The sequence below is a fragment of the Melopsittacus undulatus genome, chromosome 7, assembly GCF_012275295.1.
Source record: "Melopsittacus undulatus isolate bMelUnd1 chromosome 7, bMelUnd1.mat.Z, whole genome shotgun sequence".
Lineage (NCBI taxonomy): Eukaryota > Metazoa > Chordata > Aves > Psittaciformes > Psittaculidae > Melopsittacus > Melopsittacus undulatus.
The window spans coordinates 43,882,336-43,904,778 of record NC_047533.1 but is presented as its reverse complement, the minus strand read 5'-3'; the positions used below and the strand labels follow the sequence as shown (position 1 = coordinate 43,904,778).

At 38.9% G+C, this 22,443-nt stretch overlaps 1 protein-coding gene across 2 annotated transcripts in view; it reads left to right on the top strand.

Moving 5' to 3' along the window:
* The first annotated feature begins 3,236 nt into the window (after positions 1–3,236).
* The window catches only part of GLRB (glycine receptor beta), a 44,637-nt gene continuing 25,430 nt past the window's right edge, over positions 3,237–22,443 (top strand). For both annotated transcript variants that reach the window (XM_005148931.4, XM_005148930.4), the window contains exons 1-3: positions 3,237–3,390; positions 13,655–13,761; positions 16,344–16,411. In XM_005148931.4, the coding sequence (XP_005148988.1) occupies positions 3,269–3,390; positions 13,655–13,761; positions 16,344–16,411 (297 nt within the window). In that variant the 5' untranslated portion in view covers positions 3,237–3,268. The remainder of the gene's footprint in view (positions 3,391–13,654; positions 13,762–16,343; positions 16,412–22,443) is intronic.

The following is a 22,443-nucleotide window of genomic DNA, read 5'->3' as shown; positions in this document are numbered from 1 at the left end:
GCATTTGTGAGGTGAAAGACACCTAAAGATACTACAGAGAGATCTTACCAAAGAAGCTCCCTTTTCTTGTCTTTGTCATATATATCTCACTTTTGTAATTACAAAAAGATATTAGCTGTATGTTCTTATTTAATATGAATCTGAGGGGTGGGTGGTATTCATTTCTATTTTATACACTGGTCTGCTGCGTTACCACAGATATTTGTCTATCCTTAGGTATTTACAACCAGAGCTGCATCAGGAAGCACTTGAAAATGCAGGTGGCTTTACAGACAGCACAAAGGAGGGAAGTAGGTACTTTGTGTGCAGGAGCAGGAACCAAGCAGCCAGGCTGGGTGGCTGCAGGAAGCAGAATGAAGACAGATGCAGTAGCTCAGGCTGCTGCTGTGCTGACAGTCATTTGTTCCTCTGCTGTTGCTACCACGGCACACTGTAGGTGCTTGTTCTGCTCTGCTGTGTTAAGGATTTCTTAACATAGACAGGGGACACATCTGTCCACATATCTTAAGCATGTTGTTCTCTATTTTTCATGCCCTTATCACCAGTATCACAACAAAACTGCAGAAAAACAGAAATGGCAATCAGTGGCTACCTGTTCTCAGACATGTTTGTGCCAGCCCTTCTAGGACAACTACAGCATCCTGTTTTCTGGTCCTGAGATATCTTCATACAGGTTTTAAAAGAATAAGCTTACCTTTTTTTCTTCAGGGAGACAGTGTTGTGAGAAGCCTCTGGGCTTTGCTTTCTGTTTCAAGAAACAACTTCACTTTGTTTAATTTGCAAGTTCCTGTGTTTGAGCTGGAAAATTGTGTCTTGAAAGACCAGTGGCTTTAAACTGACCCATGGCAATAGAGTTTTGTGTCTGCATGCACATATGTGTACACACACATGCAGGTATATGGCAGTGTATGTATACCATATGGAAGCAAATTCTGAAGGGCATGGAATTATTTTCAGAGCTTGTCTATAATTCAGCCAAAACAGGAACATTGCTCAGATGGCAGAGCTGAGGGTACTCAACATTTGGGTATTACAGAATCTACACGCTGCTTGCTGCCTGCCACGACATGTGCACCAGGTCCTGTGCCCACTTCCTTCTCATTTGCCAAAAAGATGATTTTACTCACTTTTTATCTGCCATTATATTATGGTCCAAACCCAAAACAGAGTTTCACAAAGAAACGTGATGAGGATTACAGGATGTTACAGGAAGTACACATTGGTGCATTGCAATCACTAGGTCCATTCTGAAGAATATAAAGGGGTCTTTGGGTGATGCTGCTCTTTCATCACACTGCAGACTGAACTTCTGCTAGTGCATACTAACAGTGATACAAAATAAGTCTGGAAGATAAAGAAGACTTTGAAAGGTCATGGTTTTCAGTGACTTGGTTGCTAACAAAAATGTGAGACTTATGGGGATGATGCCTTTGAACTGTAATGGCAGGGTGGGCATTTGCAAACACAGGACTACTCTGCTGTAGGATGTTGTCTGTCCAATATTTAAGCCGCATAACTGATGTAAGTAAGGAGATCAGCTGCTACCTCTGGTGACGGGAGGGCCGGGGAGGGTTGTGCTCATCGGCACCCAGTCGAACCCCTGTGCTCACCCCGATGCTCCCGCCGCCGCTCTCCCTCCCAGCTCCCGTTTATGGGCGGGCTGCCGTGACATGCTCACTGGGAGAGCTCCTTGGCTACCGCACATGCTCACTGGCCGCGGAGGGCACCGCCGGAGGTAGGGGTTCTCTCCGCCAGCGGAGTAGCCACGCTTTCGCTCCGCCAGGGCCGCGACATGCCCCGCCGCCGGTTCCCTGGTCGCCATCGGCCCTAATCGCGGGGGAAAGGGGAGGCCGCGGCTGAGCATCTGGCGGTGAGCGCTGGGCCGTGGCGGGTCTGCGGGTGCGTGCGGGGCCCGTTTTCCCCGGGGAAGGGGCCGCGGAGGAGCAAGGGCCCGGCCCGACATCCCCCTTACCGCCGGGCAGCCGTCACCGAGGCCCCGTCAGCACCTCGGCCAGCGCCGGCCGGGCCCGGCGGCGGGGCCGTGACGGGCAGCGGCGGGCGCGGGGGTTGCTGCCCTGGGGGAGCGCCGGGCCCGTCCCGTCACTGCGGGAACCCGTCTCGTGTCGTCCGCCCGCTGTTCCCAAGGTGCGCTCGCAGCAAGGAGGCCTCTCCCTGCCTTGGTGCCGGGGTCAGTGGGAGGCCTCGGGCCGGGATGGGGAGGAGAAGAGCCTGGCGAGGCGTAGCGGGCAGAGGGGGCATCTCCGAGATCGTTGCCGGCCGGAGAGTGGGGGGCTGCGGCTCCCAGGGACACTGGAGCATCCCTGTGCCCTCAGGAGGTGAGGAAGGGACGGAGAGGCAGCTCCTTGGAAAGAATTAAACAAAATTGAACAAAATAAAGTGGGAAATGAAGCTGAGGCGTCTGGGATGTCTCTGCTGGGCAAAGCAGATGCCTGGGAATTACCTGTGGGATGGGAAACAAATGGGAAATGCCTGGACATTGTGTGTCTGCAACCAGGAGCAGCGGGGCTGTCTCTGGCAGAGCACAAACTCAGTGCCTGGTGCCTGGGAAACGTGTTTTGTGCTAGTGAGAAGTTAAAATAGTGAACTGAATACAATGCAATAAAGCACAGTATCAGGGGTTGTGTTTAGTCATCTTTGCAAGGCCCTTGCAGAGTTGCTCCACAGCGAGAACACTTTGTGCAAAGTAGTAAATTGTGTTTAAATTCCGTACATAAAATGAAATCCGCAACCCTTTCTCATAGCCAGCACTGAAATTATTAATATTTTATCTGTGCAAGGTCATAGAGGCTTTGCAGTTCCCTGCCTTGTTAGATGATCACTAACCATCTTTAATGCAATTTATGCAGGATATTTTTGGTGAGGAATTCTGTTTCCAAGTTTCTGAGGATTGTGACTTAGACAGCTTTTGAAGGGCATCATTATTTATTTCTTAAACAAACTGGAGCAAACTTGCATTTTAAACCTGTTTCTCACTGTTTATCCCTTAATTTTGGGAAGCTTCTTGACTGTCAGGAAATTGCCAATGTGGGCTCCATATCACAGGTACACCTCAACAGGCTGTGTCTCTCCAGGCAACTAAGATCAAACTAAAAAAAAACCCAAACCAAAACACAACAAAAGCATTTGTATGTTTGCTTGGTTTTTGTGGGTACGTGATCCCATCTGGAATATCTTAACACTACTAACATAAACCTCTTCCTTCTCTTTTGCCGCAGACTGAAGGTTTCTCTGAAGCTTAATCTTCAAGATGAAGCTCTTAGTAGCAGTTTTCTTTTTCGTCTCATTCTCCTTATGGGTTGAAGAAGTCTGTTCCAAAGAGAAGTCTTCAAAGAAAGGAAAGGGGAAAAAGAAGCAATACCTATGTCCATCGTATGTTCCTTGTTTCTATTATGCTTTTGTATGATGGTGATCCTGCCATTTTTTTAACAGTGGTGATTACTTGGCAATTGAAGTAGAAGGTGATGTTATCTGCTGAAAGAAAGGGACTTGGGGTGGGCACGGAAGCAAGAGGGTTTGACCAGTGTTGTAGTAAAGTTCTCCCAGTGAGTGTTTTTCTGCTGCAGCAGGTCCTCTGCTTTAACAAAAGGAAATATCAAAGCCATAGTAAATAGTTTCTTTCTTTGGGGAGTATCCAACCCAATGTCTTGCTATTTATGGGGTTGTAGTAGAGTGGTTCCATAGTGCTGTGCTGCCTGGCACTGTGTTGCAGGTGTACTGGGAAAAGCAAGGAAGATGCAAAACTGTCATAATGCAGTTTCTGGTTAGCTTAGTTCTGTAAGAGAAGGCTTGCAGAGCTTAATTCATGTTGAGTAGAACTAAGGACTTCAGCATCTTCCGTCAGTGATTTACAGCACTGTAACTTTTACAGAGGTGGATTGATCGTTGCTATAAAGCATGCCGTTATGGAACAATGTCTCTGTAAAAATGCAGAAATTAAAATCTGTCGTTGGCCAGCTGGACTGAGAGACCCATGATTACTTAGTGTTAAAAATACTCCATCTTTCTAATGCGTACCATGTCTTAGGTTGTAATCTATAGGACAATGCAAAAGTTCAATTTGTGAGTGCCTTCTTTGTCATTTTCCTGGCCAGCCTTGCTGATCTTTATAGTGTTATGGTGTAAATACCCAAGGAAAGATTGATGGAATATAGTAAGTTGCCAAGAAGCGTAGAAGGGAGCTATGCCTGAAATGATAAAATTTGTTTAGACAAATTTAAAACACATTTCTTCTTTGACCATAAAAGAAGAGTGAAAGATGAGACTGGCTATTTAACATGAATAGACTGGAAGCAATGCCTGAATATTTTAAGTTCTCACTCTTTTTAAATATTGATGGTGATATTTATTTGTAACCCAAAATTCTTAGAAAGTTTCTAGTAACAGTGAGTATTTCCATTCATTTTTTATATCAAACCTAAAAATGAGATCCATCCTTGGATTTGAGTACGTTAAAATACAAATGTGATCATGACAATGACCCCTACCCATTCTGTCCCTTTTGCCTAGTTAAGTTGAGCTCTGAATGAGCTTTTGATCAAAGCTACCATGAGGATTTGTAGCTAGGAGAGAAATGTCAGAGTTCCCAGGACAGGTGTCAGCACAGAAGTCCTCAGAAAGTGAGTTACACATCTGGGAACTGAGTCCAGGTCTTCCATGGTATGCTTTAGCAGACCATGTTCTTGACTTGGTCTTAATTAGAATTTAAAAAAATTAATGTCATTTTTATTGATAAATGGGTGGATTTAATTTTTATATTTCTCTTAAGCACCTCTTAAGGTACCCTATGCTTTTGGACAGGAGTTGACATTGCAGCCAGTAAACACGTTGTCATTGTCACCAATATACTTGAAAAGCATTGAATAAATGCTCTAATTTCTGATGTGATACTTTTACATACCAACCAGTTGAAGCTGTCTGTGAAGATATTAGTGGAATCCAGTATTCGTCTGATGTATCACTTGTGAAGGGTTGCTAGCTAGCAATAAGCCGTGTTGGATTTTCTGAATGATGAAAAGGTTGTCTGTATCTTACTTGGCTGAAGTTCACAGCCGGAGAGACAACCACTTGTAGCAGCAGGATTGTGGGACTGCTATTTTTGTGGCTGGCATCTAGAAGACGTCTCATATGAATGAGCAATGAAAATCAGTTCTGTCTTGCAGAGAAACTAATGCCCTCTTAACTCAGGCTACCAATGGCAAACTCTCAATCATCAGCACATTTTTAATAGTCTTCCACAAAACTTCTTGACTTGGTGACACTCTGCATTATACAATAGGCTGCTTGCTCTTAATATGTATTTTTTCCTGTGGAAAAAAAGTAGTAAGGACTCTTTCCTCAGAAACAAACCAAAACACAATGCAGTGGATTGGGAATTAAGTGACACCATGGGGGTGACAAAAAATGGTCTCAAAGGAAGTAGTTGAATGAAAAATTTACTAGCAAAGCATGAAAGAAATCTTTCAGAAAAATGCATTGTGTATTTATAAAAGACAATAAATAGGATTTTGCACTGTTTATAAAATTGAATGGTGCAACTGCCTAATGAAAACATATATTTAGAAGTTAAAATCTTAATCTGTCTTTAATTTGCATTGGTTACTGGTGCAATAAAATTTAAAGGTTAATTGTAACAAATTATTGCCTTCTGTTTCCTTAAAACTTAGGATAAGCTAAATTTTACCTCTGCAAGAGCACAAAAAACCACACTAGTAATTATATAAGGAATAATATTCTCTTTACAAACTTTATAATGAAATTCAAATGTATGCAAGTAACTTCCCAGGAAAGATTTTTACTGAATCTGATGTTACTGCCTGAGTTCCTTAGTTTGATGTTAAGAAATGAAGGGTTATAAGACTGGTTCGGGACTTTAGAATAAATTTGTTTGTATGAAAACCAAGCATACTTGAACTTTTCCTTTTATGGCACTCCAGAATACAAGCCTTTCACCAAATGTTCCCCTCTGGCATGAAATTAACTACTATTAGAATAAGCTGAAAACAAGCTGATTAGAGACCCCATAAAAAGTTCATTATTGTCTCATAAATAGATATTTGCTTCCTTCAGTTAGGGAAATTCTATTTTGTATCTTAGAGCAAAACCTCTTACTTGTGATTATTCATAACACTGTACTTCTCAGTGCATTGTGTGATTTTGGCTTGATTGCCCATCATAGCTTCATTTATTTCTGAAACTGTTTTTCTCAGCTTATCGAGGGGTTTCATGAAGTTGATGCTTAAGCACTTGGTTCTCACTTTGATTTAATGCTTGCTCAGAACAGATGTAAGATTTCATGTCTTACATTCACATCATTTTCCTTCTTACCTCAGGCTTTCCAAATGAAACATAATTATGTCTGAGTCCTGAATGTTCGTTGATTAACAAAGAGATTGATATATTAGGCCTAAAGTCCCATAACAGGGAGTTCTGCAGTGCAAATCTGAGAAAGCTGTCTTCCACAGATGGTTAGTGCAATAAAATATAAAGCTTTAGTGTAACACTTCTCTTGTCTCCATGGAATATATATATATATATAAAGAAAACAGGTCTACCTCTTCAAGAAAATAATAAAGAATTTTGTGGATCGCAGTCTTCTGTATACAAAGCTTGTTTTGAAATTCACTATACTGAATGCAGATGATTTCCATATGACAAATGGATTTAGTCACTTGATCATAGACTACCCACCCACTGTTAGTTACTTCTTATTAACTTCTCATACGTCTTCATAATACCTGTTTCTGGTAAAAATGTTGGACATTTAGCTGTGCATGTTTCTAAGAGCACTGCTGGTAAACATTTTTCCTTTTGTTACATCATAGTAAATACTTCAGTTATTTTATGATGTTATCCCAAAAATCCTTAGTAGCCCAGAAAGTCTCTGCTCAAAAAATACTTGCAAGATCCCTAGGCAAATTAAATTGTAAGGAAAGGGAAGTTTGGTTATGACAGTGTTATAAAAGACATAGAGATGTAAGAGGTTCTAGCAACAGCTAACAAAATTAGTTATGACTGTGCTCATAATCACAACTATCCCTGTTAATTGTAGTTTTACTATGACTCAGCTGTCCACTTGCACAGTGTTAATTTCTGAAGATCCCAGTGTCTCTAATACTACGACAATGCCGAGGAGGATAACCTGTATCACTAAATCACATTCTTTTGTCTGGATACCAAGACTGTGCTTTTAAAATAGTGTCCCTTGTCCATTCTCACCTTTGAGCATTTGTCCACACAGAGATTTGTATCCATGTCGATAATTAACTAAATGCTGTATGATATCTATAGAGACTTTTTTATCCATCAAGCTGGAGTACAAATCATATTTTGGCTTGTATTCAGTAAAGCATATCAGCTACTTTAGAAACTGTGAAATGGCCCTCTAAGCCCTCCAGAAAACATGGCTTGTGCCATCTGCTGGGGCAGAGGTGTAGAAAGGTCACAAATGCCAACGTTCAATAAACAGCTTATTTTAAAAAACAACAGCAAAAGACAATGGAACTGGACAAAAAACAGTTGTTTGAAAGTCTGTTCTAAAATTTATCTTGGTTAACTTTCAGCTTCTGCCATGTTCTTCCAATAAAGACTAAAAAAAAAAAGAAGTTCAAAGAGAATCCTCTCCACCTTCCTGTAGACAATGACTTGAATTTTATCAAGTCGTTGGGCATACATGACCTCTCTATCTGTAATATGTGATCAACCCCAAAATTTAAATGGTGGGAAAGTGGAATCATCTCTGTCTTCATCCCCATGTTGTAGAAGACACTGTTGATAGTCTGTGAACATTTTAATTTGTAAGTTTGATGAGAGGATAGCTACAGTTTGTGGGAGAAGATGGAATGAGTTGACAGAAAACCTTGAATTCAGTTGTGGAGGCAGTTTCATCTCACAGCTGTTCTGAAGTACATTGCAGAGCCCATGTCTGGTTCCTATAAAAATTCTTTTGCCCCATGGTAACAGCAGTTGGTCAATGGTCTAATTATTCTGTATTATGTAACTCTCATGGAAAGCCATGATCCCAGACAGATATGGCCAGATTTGAGGGGGTTTGGGAATTTGTTTTCAGAGTGGATAAATGTGCTAGAGAGTAGAAGATAACAATATATAAGCAAACCTGAAGTTCTCTTGTAAAATGGTAATTAAGTGTGGTAGGCTGGTTCTTGTTCAGTAATTCACTGTCTCAGTGAACAGCATTTACTCCATTCTGAACACTGAAGTGATGAGACACTGCAATCTTATGGAAGAGTTACAGGCTTTGTATTTCACATACAGCCTCCACACTAAAAAAACCCAACAAGTTAGAGCTGCAAAATTAATTAAACCCCCTAAACCTAAGCCTAAGGAAAACCATAAGTCTGAGTTCTGCTCTCAACTCCACCAAATGAATCTTTGAAAGACAAATTATATAAAATATATCTCCACTTACACTTTCCACTTGCATCTCGACTTTTACCACCATAGAGGTCATTAGATTTTACAAAAATCCACATATTGTCTCAGTACTAACATTACATTAGGAAAAAAAGAGTGGGACAAGGAAGTGATGTGTATAAATAAATAATTTTTAAAATGTTCATGGTTCTGCTTAAACAGCTGGATGCTGATTGTGTTTTGTGTCTGTGTGTGATACCGAGACACAACAGGACATCCATTATGCACAAAGGTCACTTAGGTGGTGATTTCGGTAGGATGCAGAGATGCCTAAGCCAGGGGCAAAGCTAATTTTAATAAGTGGAACCATTGCTGTGAGCTTGCTGTGAGCAGTACAAGTCAGGGTGGATGAAGTACCATACTAACCAGGTTCTACTGATTCAGGGGCTGTCATCTCTCTGGTGGGCAGATGAATCTGCTTGCTTTTCTGAAGCTAAGGGAATTACAAGGCACTTCAGTTTGCTATATAAACACTTCTAAGGTTTCTAACACTTGCAGTGTTAAATGTGAAACCAAAGCTGGACTTACAGGTTTCTGATAGACAAGAACTGAAGCAGTGATACTACTGAGCTATTCACAATCACCGAGCTTCAGGAAGGTTCCATACATGCCCACATCAGGAGACTACTATGCTCTTTGGTCTTATCTATGGCAGGAGATGAAATATGAGTTATTTCAGCCCTACAATTCAGGGTTCACAATTTGGGTTGCCCAGTCTGGGTTTCTATCTCAAATTCTGCTATGAAGGAATCTTTTTGCTCGCCACAGCGCATTACCTCCAAATTTAGATACTGAAGTTACATATCTAATTTTAGGTGTTCGGACATCAACAGCATTTATAAAGACACATAAAAAGTTACTTAGAGTTCCACAGTTCTAATGTAATTAGTGATACCACTTTGCATTGGAAACATTATAATTATTCTTCCCAGTAATAGATGTGTCACCCAGTATGGTTTGAAAATGCAGTTATTAAGCATACTAGAGATCAAAGAGATCATTCAGGAGAATTATATGGTGTCTTGTCATTTGTGTTAACCTGCTTTTATGCTTTGACTTATTGCACTCTAAAAATCAAATGCCTGCAAATAAGAACACTGATAGTTTACATCAGGGAAATTATACTTACAATATATGCTGAGATAACAGGTACTGTGTTTCCCAAAGCTTATTTTTACCATTCTCATACATACACTGCTGTATTATATGACTAAAATGTCAGTTTTCATCACATAGATTATATAAAGTGTACAGAAATCTGTTGTTCTCAGCTCTACATAGCTGAAAATTTTTCTGGAGATAACTGGAGATAAGTAACTGTGAGTAGGAATATATATTTTTATCTGTCACACAATAATCTAGAACAATGCAAAGGCGAAGCTTAATGCTAAGATTATCCAAGCTGCACTTTCTAAGCAAGCATAAACAATAGAACAAGCACGCTACCTGACTGTCTGGACTACAGTGTGTGAATACATCCTTGTGACATGACGTTTTCTTTCCCTGATTGTCATGCCATAAGTAAAAAATACACTCATGTTCTTTTCTAAAATTAGAGATTCTTTAGCATAATGTGATCCTAAGACTAGGGATCAGAGCACTAGGTGAATAAATAGAACAGCAAAGGCTCTACTTCCCATTTGTGTAGAATACTGTATATAGTCTTTATTTCCGTCATCCTCCCGTAGCACTGAGTGTGATAAGGATTCCTTGTAACTTCAGTGAGCTCTAGGAGACTAAATGTCATGATAACCTGTAGAAACATAACGTCTTCTGAAACATTTGCTTAACACAAATGTAACATAGCTGTATAAATTTCAAACCAAGTGTAATATATGCTTCCTTTTGCCTTGCATATCTGCTTATCTGAACTTCTGGATTTTGATTAGTGACTTACAAAAGTAATTATCCATTGTCATCAACTGAAAATGTTAATCATGTCAAAGTCAGTGGTAAAATGTGTAGAGCTGCAATAGAAGGGGAAATGGGCACCTTATTGTATATCCTGTGAAATACAGAATTTGAAGTAATTCTTTTATTCACCAGTGATACCAGAAGTAACCTCCCAAAGACTAGAGAGAAGCCAGTCATATCACACAGAGATGTTATGCCAAAAGACTAACTGTACTTTGTTTTCTTTCTGGCTTTTGAGAACACTGTAGAAGTGAGAACACTTTGAACACTTTTTTGAGAATACCATTTGGTATCTTTTGGTTTCTGTTTTATTTTATTTATTTTTTTTTCCCAGAAAAAAGGCAATTAAGGCAGTTGTTAATTACTTGCTTTTAAATTCCCTGTGAGAATTCTGTTACCATTCCCTCTGGCATTTATCATATCTTGCTTAGAACTCATCAATTACTGTGAGGACTGCTACTGCATCTCCATTTCTTAATATTTTCCAGCAGCTCCACATACATTTAACGCAAGTTGAAATAAATATACTAAATTACAACAGATGCTGCAGCTGGTGGAAATCTAAAGGAAATTTTAGGCTAGTTGTCAGCTTTTCACAAATGTAAAAATTGTAGATTAAGTAAGAAAAATTGGTAACTTCTCAGTTGGTGTGAGTGTTGTTATACTGGAATCGGACAGCCTTCAGCAAATTGAAGTACTTCTTTTCTTAGGAAGGGAGGTCTTGGCTCAAATTATTTTTCTCTTCTGTAGTCTACACTTCTGCCTATTGTTAATTCATTCCAGAATGGTCAATTAAGCAGGGTAGTAGTAGCTTTGGGTAAATGTCTTAGTGTCATAAATAATCCTAGCCTGTTTCCCCAAGCACCTAACCCATCCCATTAGTTGTTTTTTTAAGTCATCCTGCTCATCTGTCACTCTGAAAGTAGCATAACCTCTTAACTCACCGAAACACATATGATTTATTGATTTGCAGCTGGCATTTAGGCATTTTGATCAGCAAGGTTCTCTGAAGGAAATCCAGTCCTTGTGACTATGTTTTAGTCGCATGAGTGCTATTCAATGGTGGTAGTTCAATGACAGCATGCTGTATAAGTAAAAATATAACTGATACTCAGCAGAGCTTTTTTTCCCACTAACTACCCCAATTGCATCATTCAAAGTTACCTTTAGAAAACAGTGTTTACTGACTCTTTCTCCTTCTATCCCAACTCCTAACAATATTTTTGTAATTCACTTTGTTCTTACATAAATGAGGATAAATGTGTGCACATTATACTTGTATAAATTCAAAACACTGCCCAACAACTTTCAGGAGATATGATTGTGAAGTTCTTTACCAGAAAGTAATGCTGCCACACGTTCTTCCTATCACTGTCTTCCCGGTGCAGTAAGTCTCCTTTGTCGAATTCATGGGTGACCTTTGAACAAACAGCCTGAACAGATATTTGTGTTAACATACTTCTGCAGTGCGACTCAGATCACACAAAACTACTGCTTTATTCCTTTTACTTGAAGAGACAAATAAACCTGTCAGCTGTGTTTGGCTTTCTCTTTGATGTTGATGTTCACTCATTTAATTTCTCAGACTTTTTTCCTCTTTTCCTCATTGCATTTTACAAGCATCTGTATTTAATTTATGTGTCCATGTTATCCTTGTGGTTCAGATTCCCATCATTGCTATTTCATGAACTTTGTATAATCCATGTTTATAAGATGCTTAGAGAAGCGCTTCCTGTTATCTTTGACATCCCTGGCCAGACTCAGTTCTGTCTGGGTCTTAGCTTTCCAAACCTGATCCCTAGCTTCATGGACAATGTCCCTGTATTCCTCCTAGGCTGCCTGTCCTCACTTCCATCTTCTATATGCTTCTTTTATCCTTCTAAGTTTCCTCAGCAATTCCTTATCCATCCGGGGAAGCCTCCTGGCCTTCTTTCTCCATCTCCTTCTTGTTGTGACACAGCACTCCGAGCTTTGAACAGGATATCCTTGAATATCAATCTGCCTCCCAGCCTTCTAGAGCTTTATCCCATAGAATATAAATTGGACATCTTAAAATCAGGAGATCTGATGCATTCATACTACTTTCATTTTAAACTCCAAAAGCCTTCAATGAATGTTTAGATAATGCAGAAATCCAAGAGGACATGAAGGAAACTGAAGGATGAGAAGAAAACTAGCACTGAACCAAGATGTTATAAAGAATAACTTGTAGGTCTGTCAAGCAGACATTGATAGGGGAAAGAACAATGAGAACAAAAGAAATTAAGCAGGGTGAAGGAAGCAGCAACAGCTGATACTGATTATGGAAAACATTTAGGAAATAAACAGGATCATTTTTTAAAATATGTTCATGCATTTGTTTGCTAGAGGTCATGGTGTTGATGCATATGACAAGTCTCTGTAGGGTGTTTGTTTTACTTTTACATGGCATTTTGGTTACTACATTATAGTGACAGAAAGTCAGCAGAGTAATCATAAAATGGATGGGAAAGTGATTACAAGATGGGATTCAAAATTGGAAAAAACACTGAGGAGGTTTTACAGACGGCATGCAAGTTCAGTTACATGATATTATCCACTTGCTAGATGCTTAAATACATGGGGTGGGGACTGATGCAGACTTATTGCTTTTTATTACACTCAATTTTGTTTTACTCTTGTAGCTACATTTACATGTCAAAGGTTCAATTTCAGTGATGGGTTTAACACCCAGCACCATAACAGCAAGGTAAATAGAGATGTTTAAATTCCCCCTGCAAAACCAGAGGAGTCCAAGGCCTTCTTTTCTGTAACAAAGCTTTCATTAGCACTTGACAATGAGATTCTGCAATGGCTCCAGCTCTCAGTGGAATAGCTGGTGCTGGCGTGGGAGAGCAGGAGACTGCCAAAAGCCTCTGTGTGGCTTGGCACCCGCAAAGTGGCTGTCAGTTTGCTTATGTCCCTAATCTGACAGTCACTAAAAATAGTTCAGGTGGCTGCTTTCTACTGATGAAGAAATCATGTTCCTCTGGATACTTACATTAGAAAGGAAGGGAACAATTAGTGAATTCTGCTTTATTTACTTCCATGTTTACAGTTAAGAGTATATGGGAAAGCTTTCACATTTGTTCCAGTTTCTGGAAAAATACGGAAGCATCACAGGCAAAGGAAGACTGTACAGTGTGGAACCTGAAAATACTGAACAGATTTTGCTCGTGAAATGGCATTTATGGCATGACTTTAAAATTACTTAAGTTTAAGCACACAATTTTTTCTCTCTTAATAGTAACTAATGCACTTTTTGTTACAGCCAGCAATCAGCTGAAGACCTTGCAAGAGTACCTGCTAATTCTACCAGCAATATCTTGAATAGGCTATTGCTCAGTTATGATCCCAGGATAAGACCTAACTTCAAAGGTTAGTCAGATATTTTAGCCTTTGTTTTAATTTTTGGAATTTAACTTTTGCTGGTTTTGCACATAGAAAATTTATACAGTGATAATATTCACAACCTAAATTTTGGTTTGTTTGGTAGATTTTGTTTGGGTTTTTTTTTCTTTTTAATGGAAATTCCCCTAGGTAGTGTGAAACTGCAGAAGATATATACCCTTATGAGCTGAAAGGTAATATGTTAGGATTTCATGATCATCATAACATGTGATTCTTTATTATTACTAAGACTATTATTTTACAAAAGACTTTTTAAAATTAGAATTAGGTTCCATAGAATGAGTTTTTTAAATGTCTTGTTATCCCTACATTTTAGTTAGACTTTTGTAGTATCTCAAGTTTTCAGTACTTTAAAACTGTAAAAATATGACCAAAATTCACTATAGGCATTCTTTAAGATGGCCTTATAAAAATCGGGATCAGCAGTATCACTATTTGGAAACTAAATCCTTTAAAGATATATTATAATACAGGCTCCACATGTTGGGATTTCAAGTAGGTAATGAATTCAAACACATTCCTTGCCTTTAAAACATCTCTATGGTACTCAGATCTTGTAGGAATCTTCTGTGTAGGAGAATTTAATTCCCTTACATATGCAGAAAAGGTTGGAATACATCTTCCCTACAAAACATCTAAGAACTCCTACAGCTGGAAAAAGACATAGGCCATTTTATTACATTATAGACACTGCAGTTTACATAAATCAGTCCTTTCAGTTTAGAACTTCTGTTGACTTGTGTGTGCATTAACAAATATTTTAACATGCATATCAATAGTACGGGACACTTGGTAATCCATAATTTTTACTGGGCTTCTGAAGAGACCATTTTCAGATGTTCTATTTAACTAACTTTTCTAAATGTGTTAGACTCACTTCCCAGCAAGTGTCTTATTTCTTATTCTCTGTAGAATCATTTATGTTTTCAGCACAGAGCCTTGTCACAAGGAATAAACATCCAGCCTTTACTACCTGTTCTTCAGCATGATCAGCTTGTAATCGCAAAGCATGCTGCAGATTTCCTTATATTTTTGATAACCCTGCTGGCAGTCTGTAAGAATCAAGACAGAAGGAAAAGGAAGGACATTCAACGTTAACTCCAGGGAAGTGGAAGGAAAAGAACATTTTCTGACAAGTGGTTTGCTCATGTTAAAACGTTCCTCACACATGACTGATTTTCTTGGTGGGCACTTCCTATTCAAATCTGGAAGAGATGATAATACACTCTTGGCTACCAGTGATGTGGTGGGTGCTCTGTTATACATGTCAGGCAATAAACAAAGTATTATGTTTATTGCATAATCAAAAGCATCACACTTAACTAGTCTGATTTAAAAGAAAAAACAAAACCTGGTTTAACTGAAAAAAGTGAAATTTTATCTTAGTGATCTTCTGGCAAAACAAGAGAGCGAGTCTGAATTTATGTATTAAATGTACACCAAAATATGTTATGCAGGCAAGCAAACTATTAGATGAGGCACATTTTACTTTGTATTGTATTTGCTTACCCTGTCAAAATATTCTTCATATATTCTTATATCTCTTTTGTTGCTGAAATTAGGAAGAAACCCACTGAATTAAGTGTTTGTAACAGTGTAAATGAGATCACATACATGCATCTAGTGCACATGCTGACACTCAGTATATAGGTGCTAAATTAAACTAGTGGGCCATAATTAGTTCTCACAACCATCAGGCCACTTCTCTTTGCTTCATGGTAACTCTCTGTTAACACCAGATTAAATGACTGCCAGTCAGTTCCCCCAGGGTGATGGAGGGCAGATGTAGCAGCTGTCACACCATCCCTCTTCAACTACAGGAATCCTGGCTGTGGAAAAGAGGAAAAAATCCAGGCCATTTTAGTATCTTCACAGCTGCTGGCTTCTAGAATTTTTTCTTGGCAAATTGGTAACCATCGTAAAATGGAGCAGCTTTCCAGCTCTCTTGCACCAAGGCTAGATAGCTATGAAGGCTGAACAAAACAATTTTTCTTTCTCTGTATTCATACTTCACAGTTAGGTGCTTCACTTGCACAAAGAACTAACCTCGTACCATATAGGTAAATGTCTCATTGTAAATCATAAACAGGTAATTTGGGATGATAGATCTTGACAATTATAAGTGTTTGCTGCTAGAAATGGGAAATGCCTCTATCCATTACCCTGTGTACAAAAATAATAGTGGATTGTGCATTCTGTAGTAACAGAAAATCATGGAATTCAAAAATTACTCAGATTTATGATCTGTGATATGCTTTAAGCTTAGCACTCTGGACTAAGGATATTTTTTTCTGTTTTCTTATCACTAGGTTGAAAAGAGTTTCTGTGATTTCTATTGGCTTTTGATGAAAACAGATTATACCACAACTTTTGAAAACTGTGTATATACTAACTTGAAAAGATAAAGTTGTATGACCCTATAAAAAAAAAACATTTCACATTTTGATATCAGTATAAACGAGCTTTAAATGAAAGATAACGTACCTTTACTGGGCTGTGCAGTTCACCAGAAATCTTTTTTTATTTTTCTTTCTTTCTTTTTTTCTAAGGAATTCCAGTCGATGTTGCAGTCAACATCTTCATTAACAGCTTTGGGTCAATTCAAGAAACAACTATGGTAAGACTGAAATTAAACTACTATAGCACACATGGAGAATTAAATTTCAGACTGAGGATTATGAATTGTAAAGTAGAAATGATTGTTATGGTTGTAGACCCTTAGAACTGAGTTAATGGGGTTAGTGACTGACTGTGCTTTATGCTATAAACCTATTAATCTATTTCACTCTACATTTGTCCACAGATTGTTACAGCTTTTAGGATCTGATGTACATGAAAGGACATAAAAGTTTTCTAAGGTGCAAGAAATGTACTTGCTTCCATAAGTTATTAAATTCAGGGAAGAACACATTTGGTAGTATGAATTAGGTAATCTTCCAGGCACTTAATGTATAGGTTGCTTGGTGTATTACTAAAGAAAATAATGAGACTGTGTATGAGAGAAAAAGAACATACATGCATAAGGCTGAAGCATACAGGTTTTCTGTTTTATGTAGTTCTGAGGATAGAAGTAAATCATGGAAGAATAGAAGGATGAGGAGGACAGGAGTAGAGACCATCAATGATGATACACTTTGTTCCATTTATTTACTGTGTGAGTGAGAGAAACTGAGGAGTGAAGATTCTAAAAATGTGTTTCCAGTTCAGTCAGAAAATTTCAGCATGTCAATAGCAACTCCAAATAATCCTCAGTATAGTTTTGATTGCTTTTGTTTCTTTAGGAAATAAAATCTATTTCAAAATAAGAAGTCATTTCAGCAAAGCACTTCCCAATGATTTGGGACTTGAAGATCTATTTTGCAATGGTATTTCCAATAAACACCATAAAAAATACTGCCCAAAAAGTTGCCTTGGATTGTTGAAGATGTTCTGACCTGATTGGGACTTTTCTTTTGTGCAAGAAAGAAGAGAGTACACCATGTTTTGCCAGCATGTGGGAAAACACAGCCAGAGCATGCACTCAAAGTGGGAGTTCTGAGGTGCTCCCTCAGCATCTCATTTAGAAATAACTTTGGTGATCTGCTGCAACCAAAGCATTGAGGCTGTTCTTAAAATCAAGCCACTTTTTTAAATGCTGTAAGGCAGCATTTGTACTCATAATGACACAGAAGAAATAAACCATAATACAATTAATAAATAATAAAACACTGTTTGTTGCTGGTGGAAGTAAGTACCCACTTAAAACTCAGACCCAGCTTATGATACCCTATGACATTTCAGTAGGATTGGTGGAGATGCTCAGTATTAAACATACATGATGGTTGAAACAGCTTCTGAACTGCTTGGCCAGAAATTTCTGTTTCTTCAGCTAGTAATGAACAAAGATTTAGCAGTGATTGCAAATGATAGTAAGTCAACTAGTGGCATTAGTGAGAAGTGATATTAAAATAGAGAATGTAAGTATGCTGAAGATGCCCTGAGATTCTTTTCTGAAAACTAAAAGAAGTTTAAAGAGGGGCAGGGAGGAAGAGCAGGAAAGTAGGAGTGAGATAAGTGTCTAAGATGGCAGGTATATTAGGCCAGATGGCTCTTTCAAGTTTCTGAAATTTATTGCATGCTTTAGAAAGTGACTTTAACAGAGGCTTTTTTACAATTCACCCAGATCCAAATAGCAACAAAACATGAATGTAAGGGGTGTGCTTCCCCGCCTCAAAATTAGGTATACTCTCTACAGTAATGTATGCATGCCTGTATGTGAATTCCTGATGTGGTCACTCACAAGTTTACTAGGATGTTCTGTAAGAGAAGTCACGCTCTCCTCCATATTTCAGAACTCCAGACAGCATCCTTACTTTAAGCTATGCTTTTATTTATATTTCTACATCCAGCTGATCACCATGATAGCTAAGCATGTTCATGTGAAGTTTGGATTACTTCTTGGCTGCCTCAGTGTATCACAGGAAGCACTGACAAAAGAAACAGCCCATCTGTTCTTTGTTATATCACTTGGGAAACTCTGCCTGCTTCAGTGGGCATTGGGTCCTGCAGACATTCAGGACCCACTGCTGCCTTGGGGCTAAGCTGGTACTTGCACTGCATTGTATGTGTAATGTCTGGCTAATGCACCAGACAGTAGAATCAAGTCCGTTAGACTATAAATATCTTGCACCTCCAGAATCACAGGAAAAGTGTTTCCTGAAGCTGAGGCATCAAATCTGTGAAGGACCAGCAGGACCTTTTGCACTCAAAAAGGAGAGACATTTGCAGGCGGTAACAGAACTACTGAAGAAGGTTCCTTAGTGTTGGAGAAGAGAGGGGCTGTCTCCAGCGCTAGTGTGAATTATGAAGAACATTGATTTCTTGACAGTCTCTAAAGTGACCAGAAGCTACTAAACTGGTTGGAGTTCCATCATTACTGATACCAAAATCTGTAAAATCATGTATTTCCAAGTATTTCTATTGATGAAGCATCATGGTGATTCTTAGCTCTGCAGCTGCTTCTGGCTGTAATAGCTGAATTCATACATGTTCAAAAAACTCTATGTGGGGGTAAAGCATCCAGGTTGAGCCACGCTAAAGGGATAATTCCTTCTTTTGGTGATGGAACAGTGGGGAAAAGTATCCATCATTCCAGGTGATTGGAAGTGAGATGGTGATAGAAGGCCCAACAAACAAATGTGTAGAGTGCCAGTAAGAAAAAGCCACTCAGCATTCTGACCTCCTGTTGTTCAGAAGGATGTTAAAAGAGATGCAGAAGGAGATATCTACAACAAGATGTCCTTTACTCCACTCTTAAACCCTTCTCCAGGCTTGATGTCTGGAGTTTCTAACTAGTCAGCAGGCTCCCACAGTGTCTGTTCCTTTGAATCATGGTGGCTGGTTCTGATGGTTCCTCCCATATTTCAGGAATCCCCAGAACTTATTTTCAGTTATTTTTTTGCTTATTGTGCTTCTGGTCCCATGCTGATTACATTCTTAGCTATGCAGTTGGCTCATCCTCAACAAAAAAGAGTAGAGATTACCTCCCACTGAGGTAAGACCTACTTAGTTTTTAGGAGAGAAAGGAATTTCTTTATAGAAAAGCATTGACAGGTTTGAAATACTAGTTTGAAGCAAGATAGGACCTGTAATATGGAACCTATGACCAGAAGCCTGTATTGCATTAATCGAAACCTTGTGAAGAAACTGAAAGGCACATATTTGCTCTGTGTCTAGAAAAGGTAATGTTCATATTGTGTCATTGACTACTTGAGAGAACAGAGATGTTTTCGCACACCTATCAAACAAGTTACCTGGAAAAACTATACAAAAATTAGTTAACTACAGAGAAAATAAGGATTTATACAGCTAAAATGAAGAGCTTACACCAGAGCTGCTACCTTCTAGTAGCTCCCTTTATCTTGACTAACTTGTTTCCTTCTAGCTCATTAGACTGCTTGTCTAGGATCCTCTGCTTCTGATTTTGCAGATGGTTTTTTAGACTGCAGATTTGTGGAATAATATGGTGATTGTGTCACATTTAGAAGCTGCTATAGTCTGCATGACTAGTATAGGATTCCTGGGGATAAATCCTTTCTGGGATAAATATCCACAGGGCTACAGTATTTTAGCTGTGTTCATGATCTGACCCTCTGTCTACAGAATCTATATTCAAGTTTGTAATTTCAGTGTAAACTTTTGTCACTGACTCAAATGGTAAAACACCACTTCCTCCTTCTCCTTTACTTTAAAACCCTGCAGAAGGTCTTTTAAATATTTATGTATAATAAAGGAAAATTTGGTTTCCTTATTTTAATCTTAAAAATGCCATTTTCTTCTTTATTTAAAGACAGTACTATTATGCTTCCTTTCTTTGAATGAGTGCAGTTCATGTAGAGAAAACCTTTCATGATCTTCTGTGTGCTCCATTTTGCAGAGAGAGATCTATTCACTATGTTGAGTTTCTGGCCAGAGGTTTTGTTCTGGCTACACGTCCACTATTTAGTAGGTTGAATTTGAAACACTTCCTAGAATGCCTCATCTTTCAACCTCCCTGCAAAAAACTCACCTTCTGTTGGAGTTTAATGGGAAAACAAAGTCCTGTAGATTACTTCTCTGACTCTTTTTATCTGCTGGGTCCTCCTAGCTCTAGTGCTGATGAATATCTCCTTCATTCCCTCCCCTGGTTTCAGGCTTTTTGATTGCTATTTGACCCTCCTTTATTATAAAATGTTTGTTATTCTGCAATATTCAAAGAATGTTTGTAAAATGCATAGGAAGAAGACTATATGCTTTCGCAGGTCATTTCTTCTGCCCTCTTGAACCTGATTGTGGTATACATACTGAATCGTAAAATTCATTGCCCAAATTTGAGAGAACTGGTTGCAGACATCTTTTAAAATACATTTATTCCAGATATTAGTCTATACTGCTGCCAGATGTACTAGTTCATGTTCTTCCAAGAAGAAGCCCTTCTGCACATCTTTGGCTAGCCACAGTTTTGTATCCTGATATCTCTTTGCTTCCTTCTACATTTTCTGAGTTGCTTCAGATATGTGGTGGCCTTCCGCTCCAAGTACTCTCTGTCAGAAGCCTTGTCCTGGGTTCAGCAGTAGCAGTCATTTTTCTCCTTCTTAATAGCTGGTGCAGTGCTGTGGTTTTGACTTTCAGCCTGGGAACAGTGCTGATAACACAGGTGTTTTTAGTTGCTGCTCAGTAATGTTTATTCTGACCAACGACTTTCTGAGTTTCATGCTCTGCCAGGGTGGGAAAGCCAGGAGGAAGCAGAGACAGGACACCTGCTCCAAACTAGCCAAAGAGGTATTCCATACCACAGCATGTCATGCCCAGTATATAAACTGGGGGCAGTTACCCAGAAGGGTGAGATCACTGCTAGGGCGGGCTGGGTATTGGTCAGTGATATCGGTGGTGAGCGGTTGTATTCTCTTCCCTTGTTATTTCCTTTATCATTATTATTATTGGTGGTAGCAGTAGTGGTTTGTGTTATACCTTAGTTACTGGACTGCTCTTATCTCAACCTGTGGGAGTTACATTATTTTGATTCTTCTCCCCATTGCTCTGGGAGCTGAGGGAGGAAAGGGTGGGGCGGGAGTGAGTGAACGGCTGCATGGCTGAGTTTAAACCATGACAAGCCTCTAGTCATTTAGGTAGGTCTGAACCTAAGGGTATTTTTTCTTCTATTGACTTAAATTGGAACAAGATCAAGTTCTTAAAATACTGTAAAAATACTGCAACATCCCATTGTTTGGTATATTTTGAGTTCATTTGTAATAGAACATGGAAGAAAATAAAATAGCATCCACCTGATCTTACTTCCAATTCTTATTTTGCCAGTGCATTCTGCTTTACAGTGATGTAAACATCTCCTTCTGAATGGGTAAGCTGAAAGAAAGTGTTGGACACTGCTTATCTTTTGCCTATGGCTTTGAGAAGGCATCTTATTTTCTTAAAACAGGGTAATGCACTTGTTTATGAGGATATTAATTTTGGTGTGATGAATAGTATAATGCTTGTGAGCATGCACAGTATGCAGTATTTATCTCATATGGTTTTAAGTAATTGTTTTAGCTGAGACAAGAAGTGCATTTGGAATGGGAACTTCAGCAAGAAGCAAGTAAAGTAAATTTTCAATGATATACACATAATTGAAAATGCACTTTCTGAGATAATTACCTGAATTCTCTCCTGTTATGAAGCTTTGCTATGAGAGGCTTCCAGTACAAAGTCACTTCATATTAACTACTATTTTTTGCTTCATCTTTAGTTTGACAATATAGGTCTTTCTATAAGTAAGAGTCATACTACATATACTTTTGCAAAACCAGACTGCCAACAAGTAACATGTCTCTAAGAACCATGCATATTAATAAATATTGCTTCAGTTCTTTCTACTTGGTTTTGATGCTTTGCTTTTCCTTACAATGCAGTAGGAAAAATATTAAGCAGTATAGTGTAATGAAGTAATATCTGGGCTGATCTGACTGGTGGACTGGGCATGGGAAAGTGGGCACTGTATTCTGAGAAACAGGGTAAATCAACAGGGTAATTTGTTCTGCATGAGGTCTTAGGCAAGTGAACTCCTGCCTGTTGAAGTTAGCATACCTGTTTCAACAGGGCACTTGTGTTGGACTGTAAATGTGTACATTGTAG